Raw genomic sequence first — 24,664 nt, 5'->3', positions numbered from 1 at the left:
TGCCAAACGCAACAGTTTGAAATTACTGAAAGCCTTAGTTCTAGGAGTAAGTGATAGCCTTACTAGCATATTTTGAATTATCTCATTATTATGTCCTGTTTTATTGAGACTACTGGTCAAACATGAAACCAACAGTCCCAGAGATATTAAGGTTGAATCAGTTTGATCGTTACCAAGGACAAGCAGTGGCTGTAAAGTAAACACAGCTTTTGGCTTGGTTTCACACACAAGAAATGAAACCTCATGAACCTCACAAAGTCCAAAGGACCAGGCTCATAGATAAACAAGAACAAATAAACCATTTGGACTGGGTTCATTTGTACCAGACTATTAGTTATGTAAGTCTACAGAACACCTGGTGGCAGCAGTGAAAATAACGATATTCAAATCATATTTTTGCTGGCTTTTATTTGTCACATAGACCCATTGGTATTGATTTCAGTCTGTTTTATTACCCGATTCACACTGACAGTGTTAGGAGGGTTAGGGCAGAGCAACCTTCCTGCTGATTGTGAAGTAGTCTCTAAGCAAGAGACAAAAACATAACCTATGAATGGGCCGTTTTGGTTTTATTTGGATTCATTATTTGTGAGTTTCAGTATAAATGGAACAATCATACACTTTGACTGTAATGACACACAAACAGTCAGACTATCAGATATTTGGTTAACATGAGACTATTATTAAAAAGAAAAACTCCGCCCCTCTGCTTTCACATGTGTGTTAGTTATCCCTTTTTTTCAGTCATGAATAACGCTCAGAGCCTGTTCAGTCCTGTTTCAGAGTTCAGTGCAGAACTGCAGGGTGGGGTCCTTCATCTTTTTCTTGTAGACTTCATCAAACTCTTCGTTCTGGGCCACAGTGAAATGGTTCTTCCAGTCACCAACCTTTCCTGCAGAACAACAGAGAACTTGTAAATACTTGAGCTCAAAATGTGACGTCACATGTTTTTCATATTATGACTCTCCTGTACCTTTTCTCATGAAGGGTGAAATGTTTACATCCATTACGCGAAATGATGAATGGTTGACCATTTTGTTCGTTTTCATTTCTTCAAAATGCACTTGGTTCATTATTCTTTCCTTTTCCTCAACCGAAGGAGACAAACCAAGAAAGTGGCAGAGTTTGTCGATTTCCAGTCCAGTGTCCTGTCAGCAATTGGTGAAATGATCACTTTCACACGATTGCAGCCAATGCAAATTTAGACAAGAAAACATCACATAAAAGACATGTAGATTACCTCAATCAGATCCTCATAGAACATGTGATGGAGTTGTGAATGAGTCTGCTTCTTCTTCCACCAGCCGGTGACATGGTCATACCATGATCCAAACACCACTGAGACCACAGAAAGGAAACATGAAGCAGCTCATTGGTGTTTCTTTGGACTTCAGTAAATATTTGTACAACTGAAAACAAACTTTTCTATAGAATGAGCACGTACTCTTTTCGTCCATGAACCTTTGGAGGTAGCTGCTCCAGTCTCCAGGCTCTGGATTCAATATGGTCATGCGTTCATAGTGGAAGTAAGACACCACGCTGTCTTTGGCATTGCGACTTATGTAGATGATCTACTTAGGGGAAAAAAAACACTTGACTTATCAAGAAGCGTGATATAAATTTCATTCATGGTCAATTGACGTTATAACAGACTTCAGCAGCTTGGTCTGGAAATGCAGCAGTCTATTAAAGGTTTAAAAGAGGACATATTATACCCCTCTTCCACCTTTTCAAACAGTCCCCTGTGGTCTAAATGAAACATCTGTGCTGTGCTTTGGTCAAAGTATAACATGAATCAAGCACCAGAGGAGGTTTGTGACCCTGTATAAACCAGCTCTCTCAGAACGCTCCGTTTTGGTGTGTGTGTCTCTTTAAATGTAATGATCCCCCCCTGAGTTTTCACAGTAGACATCACTCCTCTATAGCGAGAATAAACATGGTGGACATGCGCTAAAGTTTTGCTCTAGGCTGGGGGTGGAGTCCATGGGCGGAGATACCAGAATCCCACTGTGACATCACAAGAAGAGCAAATTTGAAACAGAGCATTTTTCTCTGTGTTGTAAGACTTATACAAACCCACAAACAAAGGACTGAATGGATTTATTTCACATTTTGTGGGTCAGTAGACACTCAGGTTACACAAATATATGTTCAAAAACACTGTACAAGTGGATTTTTCATAATATGTCCCCTTTAAAATGTAACAATACAGTATAACTGAACGTTCCCATCAATGTTAGCCTCTAGGTTGTAATTGTCTGAATCACCTTGCAGTTTTGCTCCAAAAAGGACTTTGGCAGAAACTGGATTGGAAGATGAGTCCTGATCAGTCGAGGGGAGTTTTTGAGGTTGTTTACCGTCTCCGTTCCATTAAAACGTTTCGGAGGTGGACCTGTTCCTGGAGATGAATCGAGTAGGTTACATGTTGGTGAATCATACAGTGCTCTTTCTAAATAAAAACAGTTGGTGCCTTGCTCAGGGGATCCTCTGCAGTACTCGAAAGGAGACTAGACCAACTTAAATATTCTCGGCTGGGACTTGAACAGTGACCCTCCAGTCCCCAACCCAAGTCCATACAGGTTTAGCTACTGCCACCCCCTTTAATGGCCTAGCATTAAATACACTCAATTATACTCATTCAATTTAGTTAGTTTTTTACCTGGCACCACAAAACTGGCCTCCAAGTGGGGCACTCTTAAATGGAGTTGAAGGGATTTTTCACGCTCTGGAGACGTCTGGCGAAAATACAGTAGGTCAGCGATGTGGCAGAGCCAAGTGCTCCCTAAAAAAGAGATAAAAATGATTACACATTATACACACACACACACACATCTCTGTAAGAGGAACGACATATCCAGTTCATGGTTTTCTACAGACCGGCTTTGGGATATGATGCAATAAGCACATCATCCGGCCTGGCCTGAAAGTTTTGAATGTTCTCCCAGTTTTCAGTGAAACTGGGAATCATCGAGACTCCGTGGAAATCAAACAATTCAGGTCGAGAAAATGAATCCATCTACAGATAAAAAGTACATGTGAATCATGGGATCACAATGTTGAAAGAATAAATAAATAGAAGCTAGAAAGTCCATTTATATACAGTATATGTAGCTGCTGTATCCCCACAGTAACATATGCTTGTCTCAAATATTAGACATTGCAAGTTGCAGTACACGTAGTTGGTACAATGAAATTGAAAATGGCTCATTAGATCAGTACAATAATGTTGTCTTTGAGGTTGACATTTTATTCAGCTTGATACTTAGATTAAAGCCTCCATCAATACCAGCAGGAACAGAAAATATGTAAAAAGAATCTGTTAAAAAATAGTTCTTCTAACTTCATAAACAGCAATAAACTCATCATAGTTTCAAGGATAGCAGATTTTTCTAAACACAAAATAAATTAAAACAATCTATCCATGTTCCCTTCTTTAAAAATCTTTAAAGAAGCCTCCTCCAAACTCACCCTGATGCGCAGCTTTCTGTCTGGATTGTCCGCAGTAAAGAAGTCAGTTTGTCTACCTGTGAAACTCTCACTTTGGCGCAACGCCTTCAAATAGGGAAAGGAAAAAGATGCATCAGCTTTAAGTGTGACAATGGTCAAACATTAAACCACCATTTCTAGAGATTTCAATGTGACATTTCAATCATTGAGTTGTTACTTTTATCAATTTGATGTTTAACAAGATGTGACTGTACAGTAAATCCAGATCTTGAACCACAAAGTCCAAAAAAACAGGCTCATAGCTTCAAGGAGGCAAGAACCGGTAAACTCCCTCCCCCTCCCCTGCACCTTTATATCCTGTATTTAATAAGTTGATTGTGAGTAGCCTACCTGTGTTCAAATGTTAACATTTACCTTAAAGACAGTTCAAACTGTGAGCAAACCTTATTTAAATATATCAGGTGTTATAGGTTGGTTGTGTGTGTGTGTGTGTGTGTGTGTGTGTGTGTGTGTGTGTGTGTGTGTGTGTGTGTTTCGGGTACAGTGCTATGCTGTGTTTACAGATCAATGCAGTGTGTCTTCACTTAGATCACTTTGATAGAGTTGGAACAGGAACACGGGGAGATTAATCAAAGTGAAGGGGCACTGACTCCCGGCCCGTGCCAGTCGATATGGCTGTGTGGTTAATTTGCCCCGAGGTGGGCTGTCGTCGGGCGGATGATAAACAGTGTTTGCCCCGTTTTTTAGCCACGAGCGTGCTCTTGCTCACCAAGAAAAATAGTTTCGACCCGTGGTCTCTAATTTACAGTGGGGGGTGATAGGTGGGACATTAATCATGCTTCTGCTGAGGCCCGTCTCTGACAGGCGGAGCCACCGTGGGTGTGCAGTGGAGATATTCATTTGGCACTCACCGTGGACTTAGGTAAACCCTGCAACTTAGTGAAGCAACTTAAAATGTAACGACTGCAAAGTGGTGCATTAACTCATTTCTGAAGCCATATAATGTTATTCACAGGTTAAACCTTCTTTATATCAGGGTCTGGGTGAATACTCAAATCTGATTGGCTGCAGGGTGTGAATGAATTCTTGATGGACACCTTCCAAGTAGTTCTTGTTAAACTGTTAGCTGGTCCAAATGGGCGTGGTGTGTGTGTGTGTGTGTGGGGGGGGGTCTCTTAAGCTTTGAGTAACCGTAAGAGTCAAACAATAAAAAAAAAGATTCATCTCATCACAACTTCCAGACTTTCCCAGAAGACGACCGCTTAGATTATTTGGATGCAGCAAAAAAAAAAAGAGAGCAACTTTTTGTGCAGTTCCTCAGTCAAATACTTCATCAAATTTGGCAAGTACCAACTTTATGATCATTAGAAAGCCCTCTGTGGCGTCCATGATCCAAAATGAATGAACTCCGAGGAAGCAACAGTTCATAAATTCCTAAAAAATACTCACACAGTTGGGCTGACTTAATGAGAAGCAAACACTTGACAGTTTCTGTGAAAACGGTTATGTTACAGTGCAAACATTTGCTGTGACGTGAACATAAAAGGATTTCATTTGGGGAACCTTATGGGCGTCTGTTTTCATGTTTGGCATGTGCCATCAGTGCTTCATACGATGCTCGAGCTCCCTGCCAAGCAATAAACAACTGCCAAGCCTGAAAAGCGCTTTCTAAAATAAATGTTTTATTACTATTATTATTATTGGAGACTTGGCTCTCCTCCAGCTCCTCCAACAGATCTCCATATGGACTACAAGGAATCCTGCGCCGCCTTGAGAGGGAAACACCACAATAGGCGACACTGACCTGCGTTACATTTGCCCCGTCCCCAGATTGGGTGACATCCTTTTAATTGTACAGCTAAAACAGAGATGGCGCAAAGAAATAAAGGAGGACATCACACCGTGGAGCTATGCCAAGTCCGCTCCTTCCCCCTCTCCTCCCGAGGATGGAGCGCTGCAGAAATGAGGGCTTATAATACCATCGAGCTGAGGCTTTGCTCCAGTCATCATTTCCATGCTGCTTTACGCTGATTCCCTAATATCCTTAGCGCCGTGCGTAGGGATAAGCCCATCGTGCCGAAACATGGCTGTCATGCCTATAAACCGTTCACGGCTCTAAAGAATCCATTATGGCTGCTCCACAAACATGCAGACTCAAAGGGCCACTTTGCTCAAGCTCATTTACTCTTTTAAAGCGTATTTATTTACCCTTAGTGCTGCTGTGAGGGATCTCCAGTACATCACAAAGCATCACAGCAGGCTGCAGAAACGTCTTATTTAAGTGTAAAGCGGTCATTTATCACAGCTCTAAGATCCTCAGCTGCATATCCAGGACAGTTAAGTCCAGACACAGCACGGGCAGATGTCCCTTTGGGCAGTCTGTGAGTTTTGGCATCCTGTCCTGTACACGATGCCTGAGTGTGAATCACATGTATAGGGATGGTCGACCAACTTTTTGTTTTGAACATTATATAATAATCTTTGTCCACATTCCTGTTTATCATATCTATTCTTTTGCAATGCTTTCGTTATTCTATTTTCCTTAACCTTTTATTCATTTCAATCTTCATCCCAATATCATATTCTTTTACGATGTGTGTTGTTTCTATATCCTGTGGTGCTTTCACGACCAGCAGTATTTATACAAAGTGAATGACGCACCTGCAGCAGATACGGTCCAGTGTGTCGTGTCAACAGTCACAGTTGTCTTTGTGTGAGGTAAACCCTGTTATATGCTGCGGATCAGAGCCCTGCACACACACACACACACACACACACACACACACACACACACACGCACACACGCACACAGCTTATCAACAAGTATGGTCATTGAGTGGAAATTAATTTGCCACTAGTAATGGATAGAGACATTTTGCTGAGATGCGTAAAAGCAGCTGAACTGCCAGCGATTACCTGCTGGAATCAGCCTTCATCAATATCAGGATAATTACAAAGCACTTCTGGCAGCGCGTGAAGTGAACGGAGCGTGCAGCAGATTGGGCGGTGGCCATAGATGTCTGCAGATATTAGTGGTCCTCCTCAGAGCGGCTCCACAGGGGAGGAAGAGACCTGAACAGACTGGAGCTGCTGCTGCTGCTTCTGTTGCTCCAGCAGGTTCAGGAGGCGATCTGAAACTGATTCATATTAAAACTGAAAAAGGAAATCAGGTAGATTAGAGCAGAGCTGACTGTGACTGAATCGATCACACAGGCTTGAATGGAAATAAAAGGAGCACACATTTAGATAGAAAAGCACTCAATTAAAAACAGTAATGCAGAGAGAAATGTAGAGCAGAAATGACTCTGAGAGAAAACTGAATGAGACATGAATAGAATACAAGGATGAAACTAAAGAAAAGTTTACCATGCAGAAGAGCATCAGCAAATAAAAGGACAGAGCAGAGAGGACAGAAAAGAAACTTAAGGGCAGTACTGATAAGGGTAATTGAAATCTTAAGTTCTCAAAGGAAACCAAAAGAAAGCAGCAGAAGCTGTAATCTCCGTCAGTGCTGATAGTTTACAGGATTGACCAAGTCCAAAATCAAGGATGGGACTCTGGGGACCACTGTAAGGTGGTTTGAGCTGGAAAGAGGGGGAGTAAAGGGCAGGGAGTGTTCAGGGTGTCGATCTCTGCCGTTCCCAGACTTCCCTTCCTTCTCTCACATGGAACCACTTTGGCCCCCCCGTGCCCTCTCCTCTCTGCGCTCTCAGACATCGAGCTGGAGGCAGTATTGGGTTTCCTCTCCAGCTGAAGGGTTACTTCAGTCCATCCCTGGGATGAAAAGATGACTATTTCCCTCCGCTGTCTTCCCTCCAACTCTTTTTTCAGGTGAGAGGCTCGGGGAGGAAGGAAACTATTATGCGGGGGTGAGAAGGGGCCTGGAGACGCAACTGCCTGCCTTCCCCCGGCCTGTCGGGGGAGGAAGAGGATCTGAATACAAAACTGGACGGGGAGAAACTCGAGATCTCTGGAAACGGCTGGGAATGACCCAAGAAAAACTTCCGCCGCCCCTCCACCATCCTCGTCCTGTCCTGTGCTGTCCGAAAGTGTTTCCCATAATGACTTCAGTCTATGAAGAAAGCAGGAGGGGGTTCCTTAAAGGCCCATACCCTCAAACAAGCATGTGTGAAAGCTTGGAAACACAGAATCCACCAATGGGAACGCAAAAAAAGTGGAATTACTACTCTTCTGTTTTCAGAACACACTGAGGTTATTCCAAATAAAATATTTTAAACTATGAGCTTATATTTTCTAGCAGGAATAAAGGTTTATGTAAATTTGTCTTGCGGTGTTTTCGTCTCCTCAGCTCTCTGTTTTGGCTGATCTGACACCTACGAGTTTCCAAAGACTGATCCAAACCAGGCACAGCTGTTCAGCTCACACGGACGCACATTTACATATCTGGGTGAATTTCTCAAATGCCGACTTCATCTAAGAAGTCGGCGGGAAATTCCATCCTTCAGAGAGTGTTTTCATATTGTTTCCATTTGTCTGGCCGAACGCTTCCAGCAACTCTTCAGCAACAGTCGCACATCAATCATCGCCTTATTACAGAGAGGGATTTGGCTGAAAATAATGCTTTTTATCCGAGGTTTGGGGATTGTATAATTGCTGCTTGTTTGACCTTGAATTGGGATCAGGGTGCGGAATGCTCGGCAGCTTGATGACATCTATGCCCTGCTGATTTGTCTGGGATTTGTCGATCTCTATCTGCTGCAGAGGAGGAATCTTTCCTCTGCGTGAAATTAGAAGACTAAAGGAAAAATAAGGATCTCACTTGTTCTTGGAAAAGTGGCTGCAATCAAAATTTCACCACAGAAGTCTTGGCAAGTTGGTTTGCAAACTATTTCGGGTTGATGTTATAATTTGAGAAGAGCAAAGGAATCTAATGATACAAGTGCTGTTTTCGCCACAAAGGACACAATTATATCTATTTCTGCACAATGATTATCTGCCAGAGGGGGGAAAAGTACTCACACACAGATACTTGCAGCCCTGATTTAACTCCTTCATCAAAGAACTTGCAGTGTAAGGATGAAACGTAGAGGTTGTGTTTTGGGGCTTTTAGCCAAATTCGAGAGGACAGTGAATAGAGCAGGAAGTTTCCTAGGGAAGGGGAGAGTAGGAAGGGGGGGGGGAGAGTTGAATGACATGCAGTAAAGGAGCCACAGGTCAGATTTGAACCCGGGCCGTCCGCTTGGAGGACTAAAGCCTTCGAACATGGGGCGTGACCGAACTGCTAGGAACATCTTAGTCCCCTACAGAAAGACTCAGGAGATCCCCCAACCAAATTAAAGCCAAGTCTGTTTTTAAAATGTGAGGAGTAGGAAGTGAAGACGCGGGTAAAAAGATATGACTACTCACGGGTCATTCATATAACGGAGGATTGTATGAAAGTAGTACTGGTGCATTTGTTCTTTGCTCCTTTCCCACTTGTCATCTGCAACAACATTCGGGGCATTTGTAAATTACAGTATTTCCCAAACGCTCTGAGGGGTAGACCTGTTCAAGTTGTCGTGTTCCCACCGGGTGACAAATTGCTGGAGTGATTGAACAGAGGGACTACTTTGCTAGGTTAATATCTACCATTGATCTTCTGCATTGATCATTCGTCCTCTCACTAATGTCTGTGACTGGAGTGATTTTAAATAATACGTCTCACTTGTAACCTGACATCAGAGGCGGGGATAAGGATCGCAGAACGACTGTTTCTCGGGGAAGGAAAAGAAAATCAGCTTGAGAAGGCCGAAGGAAATTGAGACGATATTAAAAAGAAAAAGGTTCAATCTGCAAGTTCCCCCCCTCCCCCCCGCTGATCAGAAGGGCTGTGGACTACCGCTGGGCTCCTTAACATCTGGTCGGGCAATTTACTCAGCTCCGACGACTGGAAAGGTTAAACCACTAAAAATCTAATATTTGCCCAGAGGGGGTCAAGGCACTGCAATTACAAGGTACAATCGGCAGGGCTAATCAGCTGGTAGCGCGTACCAGGGGCTCGGCTGGGCAAATAAGCCCTGATCAGAAGCGCTGTTCCCTGCCTCTCCTGTTTACTTATTAAACCCTGTTCTCATGTTCAAGGGCCCTGTCGCAGCCTCTGGCCCCCACATACCCTGAGGCACAGGGGAGTAAATTTAGCTCCTGACGGGTTTTCAAATGGGACCCACGGCACTTGGCTAGAAAGTATCCCCCCCCCGTGTTAATCAGTATCTGCGGCCTTTGTTGCGAAATGATCTCAAATGACTTTCCTCCAATCTGGCAGGCATTAACACCTCGAGAAGGGGACGGGATAGGTAGGGATTTGTACCCTGAGGAGGAAAACAAAGTGCAGAGCGCTGAGACAGATGTGTGTGTGTGTGTGTGTGTGTGTGTGTGTGTGTGTGTGTGGACACTAGTGATGAAGTCTGTGGCGTCTCAGAAGAACGTGTGTGTTCCTGAATGTTGTTTACATGATGGCTCTTTGACACACATTTCCTAATTGACTGAGTATCAAGTGCAGGATTAGTGTATAATATATCAGAACTGTGTGGCGTGCAACACTTTTGAACAAGGCTCGGGGAACAATTACTGGTAATTAAATATGTGCCAGTTACTGGAAAAGATAATTATGTCCTTGGTGTATAACACCAATTAATTACTTTTATTTCAGCGAGCAAAGCTTTTAAACGGCGGGAGAAGCCATTCGATCGACACCCGTGTTTGAGTGGAAGCAACCTCTGTGTGTGTGCTCATGTGTACGTCGAGGGCTATCAGAGCAGAGAGAGAGCGTGGAGTTTATTTATGTTGCTCTTTTCACAAGGACAAGTCATTAAGTGCCGAACAAGCACATTAAATAACATACAGGAATGACACCCTGTCAGATAAAGATAAGGGTGATGTTTCCTGAAAACACCAGTCCATCAGAAGTTTCCTGTTGGACGTTAATCTCCCTTAACCGGTCAATAATGTGTAGTTTTAGTTCAAAAATCTAATTCATGTCCTTAAAATTGCTCGGAAATTGGATTCCCCCAAAACATACAAATCACATTGGAGTGAATAGTGCGCTATTTGTGGTACTATTTTCTTCAGAGGACGGATACACATTTTGCGACCTTGTGAGTTTCTTTATCTTTATCTAGAATGTACAATAAAGCACCAAAAGATGCACCCTTTCCCCGTGTCTCGCGATCACACCTGAGTCTATCAAATCTTCCAAAAGCAGGTCACGCACATGTAGAATAAAGTTTTCTGATAACTTGGAAAACAAGAGCTATTCTCATCAGAGGATTTCTACACGGCAGCTGGACTTTAATAAGTGTTTATTAACTCAAAACAAATACAGTTACTTGTATTTAGAACATATTAAAGGTGAATATATATTTTTGATGTCAGCACAATGATGCAACTCGTTTTACTTTGCTGAGAAGCTCGCATGCACAGTGAAAGACAGGAAATAGCAGCAGATTCAGATGTTGTTGTAGTCCCAACAAAAACAGCTGTGAGAATCAAACCTGCTCTGCCAAGGCCCCTGTCATGATATTTTTACCTTTCCCCGCCTTCTTCAGGCATTAAACATTGCCATAATAGGTTGAATGCAAACGAGACTTCTCAGAGGGAGCAAGGCGCTAAGAGGATTGGTCAGATTGTATATCCTCACACCTTCTCCTTCTGTACCTACGACGCTGAGATAGCAGCAGCAGATTAGCTGTAAACCTTCCCCTCCCCTATAGAGCACTCACTGAATCCAAACATGTATACTCTGCTCTTATTCCTATCCAATGTGCGGATTAGCAAATGATCTCATTTTGGGCACCTGCGTCTAATGTCTAACTTGGAAATACCTGTGGCCGATCATTAGTAATCTATTAAATCCACGGCCTAGAAATGGTTACACTGCACCCCCTCCCTTCTGAGCCAAAACGTGGCTGTTGCTGCTTTTCCAATCCCCCTTTTCGCTTTGGTTAATGAGATACGGAGTCAGACGGCCTGAGTGTGCTTTCTCTTCGTTCATCTCGCTCTCTTTCTCTCTTTCTCTCTGGCCCTGCTGCACACAGAACTGTAATTTTTTTTATTATCTGCAAGCTCGCTCTCCACTCGTGCACCGGCAGCTTAATCCACGCAGCCGTGCAGCGTCCTCAAACAAGAAGCCTGTCAGGCACCTGTGTGTGTGTGTGTGTGTGTGTGTGTGTGTGTGTGTGTGTGTGTGTGTGTGTGTGTTCATGCAAATTTAGAAAGGAGGTTTTATGTTTTTCTTTGTGCAACTAAAACCACAACAAAATATCAATTTCTATGAAGGTCTACTTTTGAGAGTAAAGAGTGTTTCTAGGCCAATAAAGTATGTGTGTCTGCAGGTGGATCTGTTGCACCCACAGGGAGAGGACCCTGAAATAAAAAGAGGTCCACACATGACCCACCGACACATTTTAGGTTGAGCACAACAGCTGTGTCTTTATTTCATACCATATGATGTAATATGTTTTAGTAAATGTTAATGTGCGTTTACAGGTGGACCTGTTACGTCTACTTAATGAGTACCTGGAAAATACAGGTCCCCACATGGTCAGCTCTTAAAAGGTGTGTCTTAACATCATACTTAATGTTTTACTACAGGAATGGGCAAAGATCTGTAAAGTAGATTTTAGGGAATTTCTTTGAAAAGTTAAAAAAAAAACTTTGTCGTGTGTAACGTGTCAGTTATTTTGTCCCTTTTCCAGTGTGAACACTCAAACCCTGCTTACATGCTTGGGATGCGTCTTTGGTTGTTGGTGAATGTTAGGGTAAGATTCATTCTAGGGTAATAAGGGTGGTGTGAGGCAGTGGTTTTGGTTTGCCTTATTGTTGGTCCCTAGGGAATGGATTTAAATGAATGCATGTGATTAGTCGCATGACTTTCTTGTCTTTCTGTTAAAAATGTGAATCTATGGACGTAAACAAGACCACCACAGAGTCGGTCTCAGTGCATGCTGCTGTGTGTGTACGTCCTTTAGCATGAGGGGTGCTCTTACAGGACACTTGCAGGAAGGTTTACTGAACACAATCTAGGGACTCGCCTACCATTTAAGAACATCAACTGGTTCCCACGGTTAAAAACCATTAAGACGTAGAGGCAGGTTAAGGTGACAGTTTGGGTTAGGCAGGAAATAGTTAGGGTTAATTTCTTCAAAATGTGGTTTTTGAAACTATTTGTCTACGTGTATTTGTTTTCCTGTAAATAAGAAATGTTTTTGTGTTTCTTTTTTGCACAAATGTGAACATGCTGATAGGACAAGAAGACCACAACACGCTATTCTTCTGTATGAAGAATGATGTGCAATTATATGATGTGTATAGCTAGCTGAAAAATACTTATACTCACAGGCAGAATGCTTTTGTTTTTATTTGTGCATGTGTTGGAGTTCACATGCAAAGTTAGATTTTAGGAAACTTTATGTCTGAAGGAAATGAATTGAAGTCCATGCAATATCATTCTAATTGATTAGTGTGGAAAAAAGTGAATGATTGTGAACAAGTGTTTGGGATTTATTTCCCGTCTTTCTTGCATCTTTGTGATTGATTCAAAACCATGGTTCACATTCTGCTGAATGTGTGTGTGAGCGTTTCTAAGCCAAAAAGCACAGACACGTTTCACATATTTTTGGCCTTCTTGTTTGTATTTATGCTTTGTGTGTGTGTGTGTGTGTTTGTGTGTGTGTGTGCTAGCTCTCTGGAGGGGCCGAGTGTGTGTCACTTCGGGCCCGGCTCCCCTTGGATCTAAGCAGTATTGACAAACCCATCAGAGCTGGTGATGCATCGGGCTCCCTGCTCGCTCACCCTCCCGCCCTCAAGTGAGCGCTGCGGGGCTGTGCTGACATGCTGTCACCTTGGTAACTGCTGCCAGAGAGAATGGCCTGCTGGGATGGCTGACCCGGGCTGGCGGCCGGCCGGCGTGCTGCAGCAGGAGATGTCACAGTGGGACCCCTGGGGACCGAGCGACCCCTGCCTCTGTACCCCCCCCCCGACCATCGATCCGTCTGCTGCTGAGATCCGTCACCACCTGGGACGCTCGCTGGATACACATAGTGAAGAAAACCCACAAAGAGATACAGAAGCTCGCACATACAAAAAAAATCAAACCCAACAGCAACTCCTACAGAATCTGTTTAATAGACAAGAAAAAACACACACGACTTTACACACACATTACTCCCTGCAGTCATGAACTGTATGCGGTGATTGATGGAGAAACATGTCTCAGATCACATTGAATGTCTTATTTTCTTAAGTTTAAGCAAATTTTAGAAACTCACCAAGCAAGAATGTAAGTAGGTAACTAAGTAGTTAAGCATTCAGGAGAGTATGTAAGTATTCATGTAAATAGTTAAGTATGTTAGTAAGTAAATAAACAAGTATGCACATACAGTATGTAAGTAGATAAACAAGTACAAAAGTACAAAGTATGTAAGTGTGTATACTGTCTGAGTACTAAAGTGAGAATGTAAGAAGGTATGTCAGTAACTATGTCAGTATTTAAGTATGTAAATAAAGTACAAGTATTACAGTTTGTAGGTATCAAAGTAAGAACTGTGCGAGTACATAAGTACGTTTGTAAGTATTAAAGGGAGTATATAACTCACTCAGCTTTTACACTGAGGTCACACCGACACGTTCACACACTGCTGGCAGAGGTTGTCCATCAGTATGACCTCGTCCATTCATTCACATTGAAGCGCCCGGAAGTGGAAGCAACCTGGGGTCAATCGGACATCAGGAGCCAGGGCTCAAACCCTCGGCCGACTCCACCATCTGAGCCACAGTCCCATTGAAACAACCTGCTGTACGCATGTTAGTTAGGTAAGTGTGGTAGTAACTAAGTATGTGAGTAAGTCACTATTTGAGCAGGTATAGAAGTAGACGTGATTAAAGTCTGTTAGTGAGAATATAAGAACGCATGTAAGGAGGGAAGTAGGTTAGTAACTAAGTATTTACTGATGTGTTTGAGCAGGTATAGAAGTGTGTTAGTAAGACAGTAGTGTAAGTAATGCTCCATCTATCTGTTCTCTAATGAAACACCTGCTTCTACAGAGAATATCTATCTCTGATCAAGTAAGAAGTTTGGGAAAGAAACCCTGGCACGTGTTCAGAGTATTCTTTCTCCTTTTTTTTTTTTTTCCTCGAGGTAACCCAGTCATTCCTTGGCATCTTCTGAATCCCCTCTCTCTGTACGATCCGTCGACGAGCCAACACAAACAGCGGCTGTTGGCTCCATGATGGTTTCTGAACGTTCTCGAGTCCTTTGAAACGCTGACCGGCTTTCTGACCCGACGCTTTTGGAAGCCACTGAGCTCACGCTGTGACACGCTGAGCCCGGCTGGATTGCTGGACGAAATCCGGGGTTCAATTCTCGGTTGAGAAGGATTATGGGTAGGGACCAAGAAGTTTGACATCATACTCTTACGCCGCAATTTGTTCAAAGATGACTTTGTGGACAGATGCCACTCAAGACTCCTGATCCTGTGGGAAGCTTCCTTTCAATGAACCTTTCTCTAGACTGTTTTTAAAGAAAATGTTGCATCTTATCAACTGTGACACCTTAAAACGTTCACTTAAAAGAAAAACTTGACAAAACAAAAGGACGTCATTTCATCCTTAACAAACGTTCAGCATGCAAGCCTTAACAATCCCTTAAAGCCACACAACACCCATGGGAGTCATTATTGAAACCAAAAGTTTCACTCCCACGCCTAACCCCTCAATAATCCTCAGAAGTGTATTACGTCCCTGTACGGAGATGCTTTCTAACACGTGACACACAAAGGAACAACAGGAGAGCACTGACTGAGCGGCCTGGTTTGACGTGGCTGAAACATGACACTGTACGGTTGAGAGTGAATGACACAGAAAAGTTGAGCGTAACAGAGTCCTGAAGCCAGGAGGACATTTGAGATGTAACGCGACCTCGGACTTTATGCATGTGAGAGACTTCTGAGTTTGGAAAGTTTGCCGTCGCTGTCCAGGAAGAAGACTTTCAACTCCAAAATATCAACTTTTCAGCTTCGTAATGATGCAATTTTCTCAACCAATGACGGCTGTTTCCCCTTTAGACAACTACAAAGATACTTACCTATAATTAATGTATTGCAGAAAAGCGTTCATATGTCTAAAATAAGCATTAAGTTTGAACTGATTATACGCTGTAATACTCCTACAGATATTTCCTCATGTGATGCAGACTCTTTGCAGCTCATATCATCACAAGACTTTAAAAAGAACTTTGCATGACTTGACTCACAGCATCATTTTCACGCCCTCCAGCCTCAGTCACCTTCACAGCAACAAACCAGGAGAGACACGTCTGTTCTTCCACCCTCTTCTTCTTCTTCTTCTCTGGACTTAATGTGGGTCACTTCTACACAGACGGACATTGAGATAGTTACACGTACATAAAGTTTATGTAAGAGTACATTTATCTTAAAATGCATCAAGACCAATAGAAAGGATTTGCAGCATGTTGTAATTAATCGTATTATTTTTAAAGTTTTAATTTGCTTGTTTTAGGACAAAATGTGAAAAGCAGGTACTTCTTCATTTGATTCATTTGAAGTGGTGTATAAATGTATAGATTACATGTTTTGAAATGTGTTTAAAACACATCTCAGATGATCTAAACTTATCAAATAGCTGTAAACACATCATGTCTATACACACATTTCTATGCACCATGAATGATACTGATACAGCTGAAGTGATAAAAAAATGATCCAAATATATGCAAGACATGCATTTTATACTCTCAGAGAAAGAAAGGAAGCTGCATTGTTAACATATATTTCTTTAAAGTGTAACATTGCACATGGAAACACTAATACAATATTAGATTTTCTTGCTTTGTCATGCAGGATTAATTCTTTTAAGAAAAAAAATAACAACGTTCTGTAAATTTCTGCTCATAGGCTTTAAAGTCTCACATGGTATAATAAAACATTTGAAGTGGCTGAATTCATCTTTAATATCCTCTTCATTAATATCCCGTGGTCGTTACACTTGGTTATACAATGGTTCAAATAATTCTGTCAGGAGTGATTCATTTGTGGATTCAGCTCAAACGGCCACAGGGTGGCGCTGTAAGGTCAGAGAAGCTGCAGAGGGAAGCTGTCTGCATTACATTATAAAGGAGACAGGGTTTTTTTTAAAAATAATGAATAAGGATTATTATCAGTATTAGAACAGGGTATTTTATTTTGTTAATAATATATTTAAGAATAATTCTTGAAAAACTACAGAAATAATCTACTTTATTGTATTTCAGTCTAATTCTTAGTTTGTTTTATACAAGGAAGAAAGAAAAACAAATAATACAAAGAAGTGTTTTATAAGAAACTCATAGTACGATAATTTGAGTTTATTGAAGTAATTTAAATACACTAGACAACATTTTTTTAAGGCTGTAGCCTCTGTGAGGGAATGTTCAATCCTGCTGCAACTTTTCCTCCACAGAAAACATGAAAACTTCCCTCAACATGAATTTGAACTCAGACAAATAAAGGATGTAACTGGACCACTCACGACCTGCTAAAACACATATTTAATTAAGCACCTGATTTTTTTTTAATGCTTTTATTAATCCGTTGAGCGGGAGTGTGTGTGTGTATGAGTGTTTGTGTGTGTGTGTGTGTGTGTGTGTGTGTGTGGACTGACCTGCAGCACAGACTCAACTGGGATTATGTCTGCGGCCTGAAAACTTCTTTCACATAATTTATAGAGAAACAGAGCGCGCGTTAAGACAGGAAGAAATGAAGGGTTAATAACGCTGCTTAGAGAAATGATGATGGATTCATAGATAGTAGAAATAAAAGTATTTATTGTGTAGAGCCATTGTGGACTTCAAAAATAAATGTCGAAAATGTAAGTATAGCCTACTTTACGGTTTAGATCATATTGAATGCATCTTCCTTATTGGACTATACAGAGGAAATGATTTTGAAATGATTTTCTTTTAAAATTAATATTAATACATTTTTTTCTAGGCGAAATGTCACTGCAAACGTATGCAGGAGTTAAACATATATTTTAATATTATTAAATTAAATACAGGACTTTACAAGAATAACTTTATCAACAGTTATATGTTTATTAAACTGGGTTTCAGCCTATTGAACAAAGCTTAGGCTTTTTGCTGTAAATTGTAGGGGCATGTTTTAGGCTAAAGCCTTTGTTAATTGGAAATTATCAATACTTTAATAAATACGAGTGTTTGTCTTGTTCGTTGTAAATCCAGCAGAATCACTCTTGTTGAATTAAAAGCGTTACATCCGGGTTTTGAATGGAAAGAACAGACGTGACACAGGAGTGTGTTTAGCAATGCAGACAGGCAGTACATTACCTTCTTCACACCGCGTGCATCCACCCCTCCTCTTCCTCTTTATACCTCCACCTTTCCATCCATCCTGCTGCTCACACAACCATGACCTTCACAATTTATGGAGAGGAAACCCCGGAGAGTCACGTCACGCTTTCAAAACGTCCTCCTCTTCTTCTACTACTTTCTTTTCTGCTGCTAAAAAACGATTTAATTTCAAAACGTTACATGTAAATCCTCTTATTATTATTATTATTATTATTATATATCCCATGTGTTTTTATCGTCCAGTAGTTGTATGCATAATAATTATTATTATATATGATAATAATCACTTCCTAGTTTTTAAAATGTTTAACTTCCCTGAATGAACAATTTGTGTTTATGCACTAACTCTATAACAAAAAATAGCTTAACAAATAATTAATTATATAATAAAAACTAATTGAATTTACCCGTAAATTAAGCCAATAATTGTGGTTCTTACTGTTTGAAATTAATGACGTAATGAGAGATTAAAATAATGTCAATAAAGCCGGAAAAGTGAAAAGGAGACTTTTTCTATTTCTCGAGCTACAAACAAAGGAATAAAAACACAGAAATAAGCGTTGATATGCTACTCACTGTAAAGTATCAGAAACAATAGTGATCAAAAGTCAGCAGCAGACAGGAAGACATTTTCTCCTGCAGCCCATAAATCCACGAGGAAGAAGAAGAAGAAGAGGAAGACTCCCTGTGGAGAGCAGCTCACTATAATCCATATTCATGCGCTCGACACGTGGAGTAAATACAGTATGAGGAGGGGAGACCACTGTGTGTGTGTGTGTGTGTGTGTGTGTGCATACACGTATTTACCAGGTTATAGACTGAGACTGTGACACCAATCATTAAGTCTAAGTCCACCTAAAAACTGTGTGCATGTTATATTTCAGATTGTACCTTATAAAAAAAAAGCACAGACCGAATTATTTAAGCGCATTTAACCCTTTTGAAAAGCACATGCGCACAAAATTGTAAAATTAAAGCCGTTTTAACGTGAATGTGTAATCAAAAAGTGAATTGTAGTGTGTTTATTTTGCGGAAAATAAACAAGACACAATGTATGATACTGACAACAAACATAAACACTTCCAAAGCCCCCCCCAAAAAAAGCCTACAAAAACATTTAAGTTAGTGCTAAAGCTCTCAGTGTATTATTATGTGATGCAGAAAATCCGTGTAGGCCTATTTGTTTTGATCAGATTTTTTGTAAATGTATTCGCTGTTTGGCTCTCCTTGTTGAAATGAACGTCAAACATTGACAACAAATGAAAGCCTACAAAGTTCCTTCTTATGGGACAAAAGTGAGGCTCAAATCTTTGCTTTAAAGAGCAGCTACAACGCGCCAGACTGACATCCTGAATCAATAAGCAATGTATTCCTCAGGCCTGGACGTATCCACACACACACACACACACACACACACACACACACACACAAACACACACACATGTTTCTACTGCCAACATGGTTTTGAAGACCCATGGAAAAGCCAAAGCTGCTGCAGAATAGGCGAACCAAAGCACATTATGAGATTTAAACTCTTTTTGTGTCGCCTTTAGTTAGAAAAGAAATCCCTATTTTTCTGCACGAGCATCCTTTTAAAAAGGTGATTTTTTTTTGGTTTGTTGTTGTTGCAGGATGCACATTGTAAAGCGTCAACTTATTCTTAGTGTCCCTCTCTGTGGTGAAGGTCTTGTTCTGTTGGGGAGCTTATCTTTGCACGTCATGTGACTCTGCATTGGATTTTATAGCAGAGGAGCACGGGGGCTGCATGCTCAATGAGCTCGTGCTTTATTTTTAAATCTTTTATGAACGAATGAATGTGCCAATAATTGTTGTAGAGTTTTAACAGTTAAATAAGCTTCAGGAAATAGGTCTGTAACGTTTGAAATACCTGTAACATATTTATAATGAAATAACACAGTATAAAGTTTTAAAGGCTGCACACACAGCGTGTCTGTGCTGCCACTTTTACTAATGGAGACAAAGAAAAATGATGCCCACTCCTCTATATCATTGAATTCAGTTGCTAAGCAACTAGTATGGGAAATCATCCGCGAAATTCAAATCCTGCAGCGCGAGGACACGTTTTGTTGAGTTTTGCTGAATAGGCGAAGAAGAAAAGAAACTTTTTTTTTTTTTTTTTGGGAGGGGGGGGCGGGGGGGGCACGATCGCCTCTTGCAGCCGTGACGAGAAATAGTCCCCTGTTGAAACACAGTTAAAACACTAACTGAATTATTTGATAGGCCTGTGAGTAGCCTATATATTAAGAATGATTAGCCTACAAACTGAACATTACGAACACTTCGGGATTATTATTCCTGTTTTAAACTTTTCAAAAAATCCAAACAACCACCCTGATATCACTCTGCATTCATGTCCCATGTGTCACCCAGCATTCCCCGCATGGAGGCCGCTCAGCTCCGGACAGACACAATCAATAACCCCCTCTCTGACCCACTGCCCCGCTTCCTAAAACAACTCAACGCTTGCGCCTGACCTTCCTCTCTACCTGGCGCGACACACCTGCAAGAGCTGCAGTGCGCATGCGTGTGCTTGCCTCCATTCATAATCTATGTAAATCAGCCATGCAGCCACAGTACGTGTACAATTCTGCTGTTTGGATGAATGCAAATCAATTATTTTGCAGATTAGAGCTTTTGTTGCATTAATCAGGCGCTCATAATGACGGGTTTGTGAGTATTATGGGATGCAGGACTGTGAGCTGCAACGTAAACATTACATAACACAAACACACTCACACACACACAGACGCCATGTACACCAACACCACCACATGGATTCCTCTATGAGGGAGATTCATTTTCTACCTCTAATAATTCTAGATTCTGCCTATTTAAAAAATATATCTATCTGGATTCAGGCTTCCGTGCTTTCTCAGAAAGAGGTTAAAGCTGTGTTATTTTTGCCCAAGGCCTCAGGAGCAGCAGATGTAAACAAACAGACGAGCCATTCATGCAGCTGACCGCGATGTTTCAGTGGAAACGGACAGAACAAACGCTGCTGGACATGTGTTTAAACTGAGCAATAACTCTTGATAAATGCGATTCTTAAAGGACGCTCAGGCGACACTAGAACGCGTATTCTGCTTTTTCTATTTCTAAAAGTGTAGAGGCTGCTTTATTCTAATTGAGGTTATTATTAGATTCTGCAGCTTCATCTGAGACAAAAAAATACACCCTTAATATCACGAGATTCTGCAGCTGTATATGCATTTAGAAATAAATAAATACAAACACCTCATTGCCAAAAAAAAAAAAGCAGCAGCATTCCCTTTAGCATAAATCTAAAAGCACGATGTAAGAATATAGATGTCAAAAACACAAGGTGATTGCATTTCATTCTAACAAATTTATTGTGTCTCAATCAGCTCGTACGGAACCACTACTGAAATTAAATTACAATCAAATGATCACATCAAAAATGTACCCTTATTACCTAACAACGGTCAGCTTTATGATGATTTGTGCTCCTTTAGAAATACAAAAGAATAACAAAAATAAGGGCAACAACAAAAATAGAGGAAAAATATTGAAACGAAAGAAGAAGAAGAAAAAAAAAAAGGGGGAAGCATCTTACACAAGTTTCCTGGATAGGAAGAGGGGAAAATAAATTACCGTTTGGAATAATTCATACGTATTCCGAATAAAATATTAAAACAAGTAATTCTGATGAAAAATATAAAGTAAATAAGTCAGATCAGTATCTGATCTAGTGATCTATATTGCCGGCTTTACAGAGTTTCTTGTTTATTAAAACCTACCAAAGAACACTGCTTAGAAAGGGCAGCATTAATAGAATATCCACAGCACCCACTCAGTCACACTTGGCAACAGATTTTTTTTGTTCTTCCTCAAATAAGTGCAGTTTGAAGTCTTTTTGCAAATGTCTTATGCTCTTTTTGTTGAGAAAAAAAGGAGAAGAATCCACTCACGCTGTCAAAGTCCTTTAAATAATAATAATATTTAAAAAAAAAAAAAAAAAGGGGGGGGTGATCTTTTTAAGATCAGGCAGTTTTTTGAAGGGGACAGTCCTGCTTTCTCTTTTCTCTCTGGATCTGGAGATGGGACAAAAAGAAGAATAATCCTCCTCCTGGTGTGTGTGTTGGGGGTGAAAACATGCAGTCCACGTGAGGGGGTGGGGGGGGAGAGAGAACAAATTTGCAGGGAAATGATGGTGGAAGCGTCGTGGATGTCACTCTTGTTCATATTGTTGCCCCCCTTCTGTTATTGTCAGGCGAGGAAGAAGGGGAGGGAAGGCGGTTCAGTCCTAAATATACAAAATGTCTGCTCCTTTGTTTCTTCAATCAAACAGGATAAAGAAGGAGGGAATTTCTTTTTTATGGGAGAGAAAAATATTTCAAAAAAAAAAAAAAAAACAATGCTTGGTTTCCTCTTGGTGTGGTTTAATGCGCCAAAATTACCTGGTGGAATGAACTTGTGGTTGTCACCCTCTGGTCGCTCGCTTCATCTTTTAAGTAATCTACTAAAAAATGCCCCTGAAAGAAAAAAGCAGAAGGAACCTTTTAGGTTAAGACATTTTTGAGGGCCTGGAAGAAGGTGCGTTTTTTTCAGAAAAGGGGGAGGTTTTTGGGGAGGAAAAAGGGTGATTTGTTTCTGGTGAAAAATATAAACACAATTTGCAGTCTCATTCATATTCCCTCACAATCACAGTATCAAAAAATGTGGCTATCCTGGAGATAGTCTGTATGTTTTTAAGCAGTTTTAAATTCATATAAAATATTCTGGTGTGCTGTTCTATGTTTCACTGAACATTCTTTTGCAGTCCATGGAGGGGGGCGGTGTTTCTGCACTCACATTGCCGACCTGAGAGTACACATCCTCCGGCGTCTGAGCCACTCCTGGGGGCGTCATCCGTTTTTCCTTCTGTCTCCTATTGCAAAACCACACTCTAACCACCTCCTTCTCCAGCTGCAAGTTGTCCGCCAGGGAGGTGATCTCCTGCGCCGAAGGTTTGGGGCATTTTAGGAAGTGGCTCTCCAAAGCTCCCTTGACGCTCACCTCGATGGAAGTGCGCTTCTTTCGCTTCCTTCCCTGCGCCGCGATCTTGTCGATGCTGGTGGGGCTGCCGGTGGACGAGTCGGCCTCCTCCAGCCACTTGTTTAACAAAGGCTTCAGCTTGCACATGTTCTTGAAGCTGAGCTGCAGAGCCTCGAATCTGCAAATGGTGGTCTGAGAGAAAACGTTCCCGTACAGGGTGCCCAACGCCAAGCCGACATCCGCCTGCGTAAAGCCCAGTTTGATCCTCCGCTGCTTGAACTGCTTGGCGAACTGCTCCAGGTCGTCCGACGTCGGCGTGTCGTCGTCCGAGTGCGGGTCGTGGCTGTTGACGCCTTGGTGGTGCTGGTGGTGCTGATGCTGGTGGTGATGGTGGTGGTGGTGGTTGCCGTGGTCCAGATCCGGGGTGTCCCCCCTCACCAAGCCCGGGTGCACCAGGCTCTGGCTCCCCGGGCTCAGCATCCCGTTCACTGTGAACCCCCCGGGCTGGGAGTAGATGAGCGACTGCTGCTGCTGCTGTCCCCCGGATATTGAGTTAATGTGCGCGGCAGTCGTGCTCCCCCAAGCCCCGGCGTGAGTCTGGTGGGGGGCTAAGTGAGGGGGCCTGTGGTGCAGCGCGGTGCCAGTGTGCAGATCGTCTCTGCCGGAGTTTTTCACGTCCTGCTGCTGCGGGCTGCCTGTCATCCCGACGGGACTCGACGACCACGGCGATCCGGCTTCAGCTGCAGCCACCGCGGCTGCTGCTGCGGCTGCTGCGGCGTGCGGCAGCGATGTCACCCATTGATGGGCATGGCTCAGCATGTGTCCCCCGTTGCTGGCTGCCATTGCGTTTTGCATAAAGTCACTCTGCACCATCTTGACCGAGGGGTCTCCCCTGTAACCCCCAGACCCCGAGGTAACCGCAGCGCTGCCCGGCTGCATGCCACCACCTCCGGAGTCAGAGTGCACGATGGAGCCGGACGATAAGATGCTATTGCTGGCCAGATAAGGATTGGAAGCCGCGGTGGCCATTCCGTCAACCCTTATGAATATGTTTGTGGATAACCCCCCTCCCTTTTACAGTCACTTCTTTCGAGCAGGCAAATTGTATCTCATGAATTATTCAAACTTTAAAAGTATGGGGAGCTTTTTGGTGATACCATCGACGTGCGTAAAAACGCAAAAAAAGCTTCAAAAACAGCCGCAGAAAACTGGATAAAATCCGCATGAATTTACAGCATTCGACTTCAAACTGTGCATGGAAATCGGCGATAAATCCCAGGTTTTTCAAAAGCCCTTTGAAACCATGTGCAGTCCGTTTGGAAAGTTTTGCACTGGGATGGAATTGGGCGCATTAAAATTAAAATATACAGCTGGAAAAGCGTCGTCCCAAACAAACTTTTGCTGCTCGCTGAAACAAAAAAAGCCTTGCAAATTCTCCACAATGTCCAAAGTCCCAGTTTATGTCCCCTTTGGATGAGAAAAACATTAGCAGAGAGTCCTCACTTCTTTTGTAATTCAGTTTCAGAGATTTCTCCCTCGCTTTATTCTTTTCACTCTCTTCTTTTATAGCTCTGTAGAGCCTCTCTTTGTTCTGTTTTGATGTATATAAACCTGCCAAACCGCAAACTCCCGTTGAAGTACAATCCCAGTATAACAGTGCACGGCGCTGCTCGCGAGCCTCTTCTCTCATTCGCTTGTTCTCTCTCTCCACCTCTCTCTCTATATCTCTCGCTCTCTCTCTCTCCCTGACAGGCCCGCGTAGTCCCGCCCCTCGCCAAAACCCCGTCTTTACGCACGGATGTTTACCCCCGTACGTCCTCGCTCATTGGCTACCAACGG

General features: G+C 42.1%; 2 protein-coding genes across 3 annotated transcripts; both read right to left on the bottom strand.

The window, feature by feature from the left end:
- Nucleotides 1-391: 391 nt before the first annotated feature.
- LOC109984193 (cytosolic sulfotransferase 1) lies at nt 392-6,503 on the bottom strand. Of its 2 annotated transcripts, XM_020634231.3 has the most exons (10): nt 6,364-6,503; nt 6,109-6,197; nt 3,469-3,552; nt 2,878-3,016; nt 2,660-2,782; nt 2,268-2,398; nt 1,445-1,571; nt 1,241-1,338; nt 974-1,148; nt 392-892 (listed from the first exon to the last, which is right to left on the bottom strand). In XM_020634231.3, the coding sequence occupies exons 4-10, from the start codon at nt 3,014-3,016 to the stop codon at nt 780-782; spliced, it is 906 nt and encodes a 301-aa protein (XP_020489887.1). In that variant the 5' UTR covers nt 3,469-3,552; nt 6,109-6,197; nt 6,364-6,503; the 3' UTR covers nt 392-779. The 2 variants fall into 2 exon arrangements, with proteins under 2 accessions (XP_020489887.1, XP_065808108.1); XM_065952036.1 differs by lacking the exons at nt 6,109-6,197; nt 6,364-6,503 and having other exon boundaries at nt 2,878-2,977; nt 3,471-3,552.
- A 14,653-nt stretch (nt 6,504-21,156) lies between these two features.
- Nucleotides 21,157-24,471, bottom strand: pou3f3b (POU class 3 homeobox 3b). Its single transcript, XM_065951933.1, has 2 exons — nt 22,643-24,471; nt 21,157-22,323 (listed from the first exon to the last, which is right to left on the bottom strand). Exons 1-2 carry the CDS (start codon nt 23,852-23,854, stop codon nt 22,231-22,233), a joined length of 1,305 nt encoding a protein of 434 aa, XP_065808005.1. The 5' UTR covers nt 23,855-24,471; the 3' UTR covers nt 21,157-22,230.
- Nucleotides 24,472-24,664: the final 193 nt, after the last annotated feature.

The sequence above is a fragment of the Labrus bergylta genome, chromosome 24 (genome assembly GCF_963930695.1).
Source record: "Labrus bergylta chromosome 24, fLabBer1.1, whole genome shotgun sequence".
Classification (NCBI taxonomy): domain Eukaryota; kingdom Metazoa; phylum Chordata; class Actinopteri; order Labriformes; family Labridae; genus Labrus; species Labrus bergylta.
This window is presented reverse-complemented; position numbering and strand designations above follow the sequence as displayed.